Source organism: Callorhinus ursinus, unplaced genomic scaffold (assembly GCF_003265705.2).
Source record: "Callorhinus ursinus isolate GAN/ISIS: 27379988/994484 unplaced genomic scaffold, GSC_fseal_2.0 scaffold27, whole genome shotgun sequence".
In the NCBI taxonomy this organism is placed as follows: Eukaryota; Metazoa; Chordata; class Mammalia; order Carnivora; family Otariidae; genus Callorhinus; species Callorhinus ursinus.
In genome coordinates, this window is record NW_027397089.1 from 17,464,212 (window position 1) to 17,474,969 (window position 10,758).

Consider the following 10,758-nt stretch of genomic DNA (forward strand, 5'->3'; position numbering starts at 1 on the left):
AAAAAGGAAGGAAGGAAGGAAGGAAGGAAGGAAGGAAGGAAGGAAGGAAGGAAGGAAGAAATGAAAACGTAGGTTCTATCATGTGGGAGAGTTGCTAGCAAGCCAAACTGGCAGACAGGAACACTGGGAGGGACAGGGAGCCAAGCAATGAGTAGCCCACAAAGCAGATGACCGTTCCCCAGAGCGGACAGTGAGCTCTGATGATGAGCCTGTGTGTGCTGAGGGACAGTGGTGCAGCCCCCGGGTGACTGCACATATTCGGGAGCCACACTGGGCCTGGGCTTGATTCTTGACTCTGCCGGTTGTGAGCTCTGTGATCTTTGACAAGTTCCTTCTGCTCTCTGTGCCTCAGTCCCTTGTCTGTATAAAAGGACAATAATATCAGTACTATTACAGGGATTAAATAAATATTAAATACACTGATCTATGTAAAGGGCTTACCATGTATTAAGTGCTACATTAGTGTTGGCTGTTTTTCCCCCTATTCACTATGCCAGAAAATCTTAAAAGTTTCAGGATATATATATGTAAGTTGTATTCATTAATAGTGTTACTGAGGTGCTTTATGATATAAATATGCAGACTCTACTGGACAGACTCAGAAAGTCATTGATAAAACCTCTTTCTGTGTTTAATGGATTATCTTTCAGTTGGTGTTGTTACAATTTAAAGTGATTTTTTTTCCAAAAAAACTACAGAGATTTTTTTATTTAAAAAATGCAATAGCCACAGTATCATGTAACAATGACAGGAGTTTCATTAGCAAAATAATTAATAAGAGAGCATATCTGTTGCAAAAATTAAAGACAGATTTTCACGGCAGGAAATTAGTGCCAAGTCAGTGACTCCCGAAGTCATCAGAGTATGGCCAGCAGCTCAGGGATGCTACGTTTGCTCTCGCTAAAGGCACGTTTCTTGGGCAGTTTAATGTTTTTTTTCCCCCTTAGAATTGAATGCTGTCAAAGCTATCATTAATATTTTACTCAGAATTCTTAAGAGAAAATCTTCACAAAATTAACAATACAGATCTTCAAGTAATTAGGACCATTCAGAGGCACCTGAAAAGAATACCATGTATGGATTAGTTGTTTTTTCTTTTATTCTTTGAATTAAATTCAGTGAAAGTTTTAAGGGGGGAAAAAAAAGTCAGTTATCCATTCATTCCCTCATGTTTTAATTAAACAATTTTAGCAATTACGTAGAAAAACACATTTTACATGTTGCTATACAGCACTTTTCTGGAACTGGTCGCTGATTTAAGACATCGGAAGATCATGATAGGCTGCATATCTTCCGGTAACGTGATGGTAAATCTGTGAGGAAAACCAGAGTTTAGTTAATAATTACCTTGTATCATATATATCAATTAATAATTATACTACTAAATAATAATTAATAATTATAATTAATGTTTCCTTATAAAGCCCCATATTATTATGCATTTCTGCAGACTCTCCATTCAACCCACTTCAGGTGAAGGTTTGCTTGGACGAAAGCAGAAGTTTGGGTGTGATGAGGTAAATCAGATGAGTTTTTTTCTCTAGCTCTCATAGCCCAATAAGGGATTTTTCGTTTCTTTCTCAAAAACACACTTGTCAATTTGTCCCAAGGACAATGGATTATTACACACCTGCCTCTCGATGTCCGAAAGCAGAGTACTGGCACCTATTCGAAACAGTTCTGGTGTCAGCCATTCATCTCCCAGCTCTTCCTTCACGAGAGAGAGCCAAGCAAGGGAATCCTTGGCACTGCGGATGCCTCCTGCTGGTTTAAAGCCTACCTAGAAGGAAAGGTGGGAAAGAGAGCAAGGTCTAATGTTACCGGAGTGCTTTAAAAACCGGTCCTGCATGGTGGAGCCTGGGTGGCTCAGGTGGTTGAGCTTCTGACTCTTGGTTTCAGCTCAGGTCATGATCTCAGAGTTCTGGGATCCATACCCTCGTCAGGCTCCACACTCAGCACAGAGTCTGCGGGAGATTCTCTCCCTCTGCTCCTCCCCCTGCTCATGCACACCCTCGCTCTCTCTCAAAACTAAATAAAATCTTTAACAACAAAAAATGGTACTGTGTTAGTACAGGGTCTCGATTCTCTTTCTCTCTTTTTTTAAAGTCTATTTCACTTCACCCAGAAAAAGAGCTTAGATCATTGACTCGCGCACATTCATGCTACAAAATGACTTTTCCAAGATTAATGGGAAGGATGTCACTGTTTCTGAGGAGACACTAATGAGCGTTAATAACCCTCATTAACATTGCACTTATTGGGAAGTCATAAACCTCAACCATCTAGACTATAGCTGTGAACTGGGGATAAACAAGAGAGGTGTCAAAAACTAAGAAAAACAGAGATCACAAAAGCCCATTCATTCTACATTTCTATAAGTAAGTCTGTCTAGTCGCCTCTCAGCCCTTCATCCTGAGGTGCAAGACACATACATGTATTCAAAGTAAGAGAAGAGAATCAGGGAGGTCACACTAACCAAACTGGCAGCAATCAGAAAGCAGTGTTGACAGTTATTTTCATCAACTTAAGTGTAGGGACTTTTTTCTAAGTTGTAAGTGGAAAGAGTTCTATGAACAGCCAGACTGGTTAAATAAGCACAGTACAAAAAGACAGTGTAGGAACTCTTCACAGTTCAGTAGTCTTTGAAGGTGAGCATAAAACAGCACAACTCAGCCAATATCTGATGTTTACAAATGATGTCCCTGAGTCCATTAGAAATGGATAAATGTGTTCTATAAACAGTAAAACCTGCTTATCTGATTTACCTGTCTCAAGAACTTGAATCCAGTAGAGGAGAGACTCTACCGACAGGAGCAATCGAGAAAACACTGCATAGCCCCACTACTAAAGCTCAGGCATTTGAACACTAAGAGCCGCTATCTCGATGGGTAGCCCCAACACGGGGTGTATGGCTAACAGAATGCTAGAGAAGGGAGACGATAAGTGAATGGTCCCATAATTAATCCAAACTAGAAACCTCAGGGTTAACCTGGACTCCACCATCTTCCCCACCACACCACACCCAATCAACAGTCAAGTCCTACCCATCTTCCCTCCTCAACTTCTGTATCTCCGCCCACCCCCCCCACACACTTCCTCCGTACTCTCACTTCTGCTGCTTTAATTTAGACCCTCATTAGTCCTCACAAATACCGGTGGGTCTCCTGACTGGTATCCCCGCCTCAGTCACTCACTGCCACGTGGCTATGCAGCCGCTGTACACTGATCCTAACCCTATGTGCCTATTACCCAGGAGCCCAAGTGGCTCTGAAAGACTGCGGGGACGTGGGGTGAGTGGGGGAGATAAACAGGATGAGATTATTTATTGAGAAGAGGCCCCCAAAATCAATTAGCTGATATTAGCATACATGTTAATCATAAGCACATTTCTGTCAATTAGGCTGTGCTGCATATAGATTTTTCTATACAGTTCAGTTGTGTCAGCAAGTCTGTTTGGCAACGTTTCTAAAAAGAGGTTCTAGCATAAGTTTATCCTTTTTTTTTTCCTTTAAGGGAGAGAATATGGAAAACATAAATCTGCAATGAAATCAGTTATGAAATATTAAACCTCTGCTGCTCAGAGTGACACTAAGCATGGTCTGGAAGATGGCCCGTCACATTTTAAAACACCCCTTAAATCAATGATGTAGAAAGTTTACAGTCTAAGGCCTGCCCAGGCAACTTGTCAACAACCTAGAAGGATGCACCTGATTTGCAGACACATACACAGGTCCTCACTGTGTGAAATCACACATAATTAAAATGAATATGATTTGACTTGCATCTGTCTGTTTTGTAATAAAATTGGGATGACCTTTGTTTATTATCTGAGGAAAGGGTCATTACAATTAAAAAGAAGTACCGAAAGACAGCAAAAAGTCCCTTCTTACTGTACTCTGGCCTAGAATATTGAGCACTTAAAACTTTTATTGAAATTCTTTGCTTGTTGTCTACGAGCTCTCCTGGGAAGGGACTTGTTCATTTTGTATCCCTGTTAACATAGGTTAACATGGCACACAGTTAACTTCTCAATAAATGTTTGTTGAGAACACAGCAGGATTGGGTCTCCAATGGTGAGTTTTAATCCTGACTACAGAGCTTACGAAACATATAGATGCCTGAGGATTACCTCTCATCCAGAAGTGCTAGGGATGAGGGCCCAGGCATCTAGAAGCATAAAAAGCTTCACATTTATTTTATTGTACTTTGGCAGAAAATAAGAACCACTGATCTACAAATGGTGGTGGTCTCAGCTGATGGGACCAAAGATAGAGTTCTCTTTTTTGACCGCTAAACATGTTTTTATTTGGATCAGTGCACAAAGGCTACCAACAAAGAGGTTACTCAAATGGAGTCAACTGTCATATGTAAGGTCAGAGCAGCTATCTTTCCTATTTGTACTTTTTTTAAGATAGGAACTTATTCTGAAGGAGAAAATTCTGGAAGTTCATTTCCTCTCAAACCCAGTACATTCTAAAAATGGTCTCCAGTTCCTAAAATGAACCGAAGGTACAGTCACATATATAAAGTCATCACATCTAGTTGGCAAAGGATTAAAAGCCTTTTCTGGGTTTCCATTTGGCAGAAATCCAGAGGTTGATTTTAAAAGATGCCTTCTGAGGAAGGGACAGCCTCATTAAACAAACAAACAAAAAAACCAAAACCAAACAAACTACCTTTCTCTCCAATGATGTAAAAAAAAAAAAAAAAAAAATCTTTTGAGATAATTTGCAGCTAAACAAGCAACTTGAAGTGAAAAGGAAAATCCAAACTCATTTTAAAAAACCTCATACACATTTTTCTTTTTAACTTCATATGTTTCAAAAAATATGTATTATTTTTCGAAAAGCTGACAAAAGCTAGCACATACCCTCCTCAGCTTAACAGTCTTCCAAAGAGCACATCCAACTGCCATAAAACGCAAAAATGGATATTTAATTCAAGAGCTATATAACGTCTAGCTACCTTTTCCCTGCTGTTTCACAGCATTTCATTATTTTGTTTAATAAGTTCATCTCCTCGAGAATTTTCTCTTCACCTCATATTATTAAAAGTAATAAGTTTTTCTGGACCGGGGGTTTCCCAACAGAAAAACCAATTTATGTGTGTCCTTCAATAATGACAGGAAAAGATTATTTCCCATTATATTGCATACTTTTCATATCACCACCACAGCTTATCATTCAATAAATGTTACTCTGCAATTCTTTCCATTCCTCAAGGAAGTTTAATTTCTGCATTAACCTGTTTTCGCTGGCCAACGCCTTACCAGAAAGCCTCTGTGTTGTAGCAGAATTAGTTCGTTAAAGAACCCATTTAGGAATCTCTTGTCAGTGATAAAATTGTCTTCAGTTAATAAAAGGACATAAAGTGAGTTTACATCTTGATCACACATACCTACTCCCACACTCACTCACTTTCTGTTAATCGCACATTTTTCTCCATGAATGTGTTCTTTTGTAATGAAAGGTAAATTAAACATTTATCTTCATAAAGGTAACTCATTCACACCTTCTGCATATAAAGACAGTTTTTGTGGCTGTAACTAGTATTATAAATAACATTATCTTTACTCTGAAGAAAGATTTGCTGGCAATAATATACCTTGTTTCCAGTTTTCCAGAAGAAATCTCTAATGGCCCGTAGCATTACTATAGCTACCGGGAAAGTGGCATTTACTGTTTCTTTTCCAGTAGAGGTCTTAATAAAATCTGATCCTAAAACAAAAGGGAAAAAAAAAAACCTCTGTGTTAATTAAAAACTTACTTCTTACACTTTTTAGTCAGTGAAAGAAATGAGCCATGTCAATTTTTTTCCTGAGGAACACAACTTTATTTTTCATTAGTTATTTGAAAAAGGAAAAACAAAATCTCTCTTTGAAATAATTCTGTCCATACTTCCCCCCACCCCATTACTATAAGATGAATTAAATGAAGAACCAATTGGGTTCTCACTGATTCTTGGGGTCCCTGGCTCCATATTTCCATATCATCAATGAAAATCAAGTTCGTTTATTTAATGCATAACTGAGATGAATCATACAACGTTATGCCCCATGCTTAGTATCATATATCACGACACTTGACTACAAAACTGGAGTGCCCACTCGTTGTCCCCTCATTTTCTTGTGCTTGATGGGAACTACACGGTACAGCTGTGACAGCACCAGAAGAATGATTTGTACTGCACTGTTCATTAATGAAAGCACTGTGTCTTCCAGCAAGATTAGGAGTTTCACAAAAGACATCATGCTATTTCATAACCTACAAATACTTCAAACAACTTTGTCTCTCACATGGATCTTAAACCTACTGATGCAGTTTAACAGAATAGCACAAGGAGACAAAGAAATGATAGTAAGAGTTAAGATTCACTGTGTGCTATGCTCTATTCTAGGTGCTTTACAAGTAACAACTCAGTCATTCCTCACAGCAACTGTATAAGGTAAGTACTAATATCCCCATTTTAAAAGATGAAACTGAGATACAGAAAGGTTAAATAACCTGCTTGGGGTCACAGTTGTAAGTGAGGGGGGTAGAATTCTAACCAGAGAAATACAGCTTAACCAGTAGGCTATAGTGTCTCCAAGAAACTTGCCCGGGGTGACAAAGTCAGGTAGCCAAACAGAGATTCCATCTTTCATGTGGTTACCAACCCCTGACATGCTCAGTATGCGGACCACAGACCAGCAGCATGGGCACCACCAGGGTGCCTGCTAAAAATGCAGACTTAAGGGTCCTGTACTAGATTGACTGAAACAGAATTTGAATATAAACAAGGTTCCTAAGTGATTCTTGTGAAATACACAGCCCCAGCCCCCTGATTCTGTGGGACCATAGGTAAGGCTCATCTCTGAGATTCTCCCAAGGTCCATCAAAGAAGTGGTCAATAGAAGTGGGGGAGAAGGGGCTAAAATGTTCCCCTTTCGTTTCAAATGGAAAAGATACTTCCACAACTATTCTGTGGATGGAAAGGTTCAAATCAACACACCTTTAAGTAAATACACTGTATATAAGACATAGTGGAAAATAAAACAACAAATAATTCAAGCCCTTGCCCTCAAAAGCATACATTCTAGGTACAGGTAGAGATGAAACATAAATCCTGGGTCATCACTTGATGAGCTAGCAGTCAGAAGATCTGGTTTCACCTCCCAAACTTTCATGTCTGTAAAATACATCTGAAAACTCTTAGTTGCTTCATAGCTTTAATTCCTACAAAGAATTAAAAGTGACAATCTATGTGAAAGCACTCTGAAAACTCTCAAGCATTTACAAATATAAATGGATCAAGGACTGAAGTAGGATTTCAATAAAAACATGACAGAAATTCTGATTTATGAAAGCAGGTCATCAGAAGCCTTTTGAGGTGGGGAGTCTGTAGGCCCACTGGAAGAATTGGAGACATTGTCATGCATGCATTCATCTACCAAATATTCACTGAGTGCTCACTATGTCCTAGAACTAAACAAAATAATAAAGTTCCCACCCTTGTAAGAAGATTTTCTAGAATAAAAAGACAATAAGCAAATAAATATATAATAAATGTCAGGTGGAGATAAGTCATAAAAAAAGCAATGTAATGAGTTAGAGAGTGGCAGAGTTGGGGAGAGGTAGCTATAGTTAAACAGAGTTATCATAAAGGCATCTCTCAAGAGTAAAATTCAAATAGAGACTGAATGAAAGGAATCTGTGAAAAGAACATCCATAAGCAGGGAAATGGCAAGTATGAAGGCCCTGAAGTAGGCATGTGCTAAACTGATTAATGAATGAATGAACAGGATCACAGAACCAAGTCCTGCTCCCTATAACACCAGAAATAAGACAATCAAGGGGAAGAGATTAAAGCCTCCAAACAGATATAAGAGGTGAGGGGAACACCCCCAAAGAATTCACAATGAGACCACGATGTGCTTTCCTAAGGTGTGACATTGTCTTCTGAATCATTAGAAAGCTCTTGGGTACAACACCAGATATCATCTAAATTCTTTCAAGCACCCTAGAAGAGAAGATTATTACAAGTCCAAGGCCAAATTTGGAGACCTAAAAAAAAAAGGTATGGTCACTTAAAAATCACACAATTTAAAGTTAACCAAAAGAGCCCAACTCCTTTGAAAGAGTTCCGAGTTAGGATAAGGGAGGAGACTCTCCTCCTAACATATTTGGGAGGAGCAGAGCAGAACACCTATCGTGAGAGCAACAAGACCCTACACACTGAGAGTAACAATGGCCTACACATCATGTGTTTGTCCCCCTTTCTTGATTGTATTTTAAGCACATTTGAGGGCAGGTGCTGTATCTTTCTGTGAACTCTGTATCCCCAGAGCATGACAAACACGCAAGTCTCAATAAGAATTTCGGATGGATGGACAGATGGATGGATGGATGGATGGACAGACGAATGGACAGACGGATGGCTGGATCAATGGATAGATGGATGGCCACAGCTACCCAAGAAAAAGCAAACTACAGTATTTCCCATCTTTAACTGATGAATCGGAAAGGGAAGACAGTTTTGAGTTTCATTCCAGTTCAGATAACAAAACTGGACAGGTGGCTCAGAAGAATATATCATTTTATTTATTTTTAAGTAAATTTTAAATTTTAGATTGGAAGTAAAGCTACAGAAACATCAAGGTAGCATAGAGTTTCCATATACCCTACACCTAGTTTCCCCTATTATTAACATTTGTTACAATTAATGAACCAATATAGATATATTACTATTAACCCAAATCCATACTTTATTTAGATTTCCTTAGTTTTACTTAGAATCCAATCTCATTCAGGATACTCTGATATGTACATTTATCATATTGCCATGGGTTCCTCTTGGCTGTGTCAGTTTCTTGGACTTGCCTTATTTTTATGACCTTAACAGTTTTGAGGAGTACTGCTCAGGTATTTTGCAAAATCTCCCTCAACTGGGACTTGTCTGACATTTGTCTCATGATTAAACTGGGGTTATGGGTTTCTGGGGATGAAGACCATAGAGGTAAAGTGCCATTCTCACCATATCATATCAAGCGTACCTACCATCAACATGATCTACCACTGTTGATGTTGACAGTAAGAACTTGGGAGGAAGTGTTTGCCAGGTTTCTCTATTGCAAAGTCACTTTCTTTTCCCTATCTTCCATACTGTACCCCTTGGAAAGAAGCCCTTATCTGTATCCCACACTTAAGGAATGAGGAATTATAATTTACCACCTTTGGGGGGAATAACTATATAAATTATGAGGACTTTTTTGCATGGGAGATTTGTCTCCTCTCATTTACTTATTTACAATCATTTATATCAGATTCAAAGACACTTATCTTATATACTTGGGTTTATAATCCAGTATTACTTTATTTCATTGCTCAAATGGTTCTACCTTTGGCCTCTGGGGGCTCTTTCAGTTGCTTCCTATATTCCTTCGACATACCTCCATCACGTAGAATTTTTGTTTTTTAAAGCACTTCCTTTGGTATTGCCAAATGCTCTGGGCTCATCTTTTAGGCCTTCTGCCCCACTCCCAGAATAAGCCGTTTCTCCAAAGAGCCCTAGTTCCTCTTTTTAGAGAATGGTATTAGAACCCAAAATCTTGGTGCTAGGTGTACTCATTGCTACTGCATGGTCTTGTTTCCAGCTCTCTCTGCTGACTAGCCAGGAAATCTGTGTATCCTAACCCATTTATATACACACATCTTTTAATAATTCCACATTTATCTACATCTATATAGATATAACTAAACATGCATAATACTGATGACTCCAACTCTGACCCATTACTACATGGATCATTCCAGCCCCTCCCCTTCTTTATCTGTAAACTCCCACCTCCCACTTGAACAGTGAGAAACCTAGCACTCACATCTGTCACCCCTTTATTTAATTGTTCACATCCAGTATCCGCATACAGCGCTACCAGAAGTGTTACCTACACCATGGTAAACAACTGTATCAACTACTGCACAGTGCTTATGTGCACTTTCCCATATCTTTAGCTTTATAGCCCACCCTCACTTATAGATTACTTATTTATTTGAAAGAGAGAGAAAGAGCAGATGAAGCAGCAGAGGCGGAGGGAGAAGCAGACTCCCGCTGAGCAGGGAGCCCAAGGCAGGGCTGGATCCCAGGACCTGGAGATCATGACCCGAGCCGAAGGCAGATGCTTAACAAACTGAGCCACCCAGGCGCCCAGCCCATCCTCATTTATAATGTTATGTAGGTCACCACCTTTTTTCCTACCTCCTTCAGGGAGGCTGTTTCAGATATTTGTAATACAGTTAGATTCTTTGCTCACAGTCCACATTCTATCCTGGAATCCCCTGATCACATAAACGATTTTTTTTATTTGCATACATTAAAGTTCACTCTTTGCGGAGCTTCTAGTAGTTCTGACAAATGTACAGTGTCGCACACGCATCATTACAGGATCACACAGAACACTTTCACCAAGATAAAAACCCGCGTGCACCACATTTTCATCTTCCCCCACCCACGCCAGCAACCACTGATCATTTTACTATTGCAACCGTTTTGCCTTTTTCAGAATGTCATGTGTGGGAATCATACAGCCTTTCAGACTGCCTTTTCACTGAGCAATATGCATTTAAGGTTTACTCATGCCTTTTCATGGCTTTATAATTCATTTCTTTTTATTGATAAATAATATTCCAGTGTATGGATGTACCCCAATTTGTTTATCAATTCACCTATTAGGGGATATCTGGGTTGCTTCAGTTTTTGGCAATTACAAATAAAGTTGCTACA

At 39.2% G+C, this 10,758-nt stretch overlaps 1 protein-coding gene across 2 annotated transcripts in view; it reads right to left on the reverse strand.

Annotated features, from left to right (window-relative positions):
• Nucleotides 1-606: 606 nt before the first annotated feature.
• DERA (deoxyribose-phosphate aldolase) overlaps nucleotides 607-10,758 on the reverse strand; it is a 117,137-nt gene continuing 106,985 nt past the window's right edge. For both annotated transcript variants that reach the window (XM_073877928.1, XM_025879806.2), the window contains 3 exons: nucleotides 5,605-5,717; nucleotides 1,631-1,780; nucleotides 607-1,313 (listed from right to left, as the gene is read on the reverse strand). In XM_073877928.1, coding sequence (XP_073734029.1) covers nucleotides 1,257-1,313; nucleotides 1,631-1,780; nucleotides 5,605-5,717 — 320 coding nt within the window. In that variant the 3' untranslated portion in view covers nucleotides 607-1,256. The remainder of the gene's footprint in view (nucleotides 1,314-1,630; nucleotides 1,781-5,604; nucleotides 5,718-10,758) is intronic.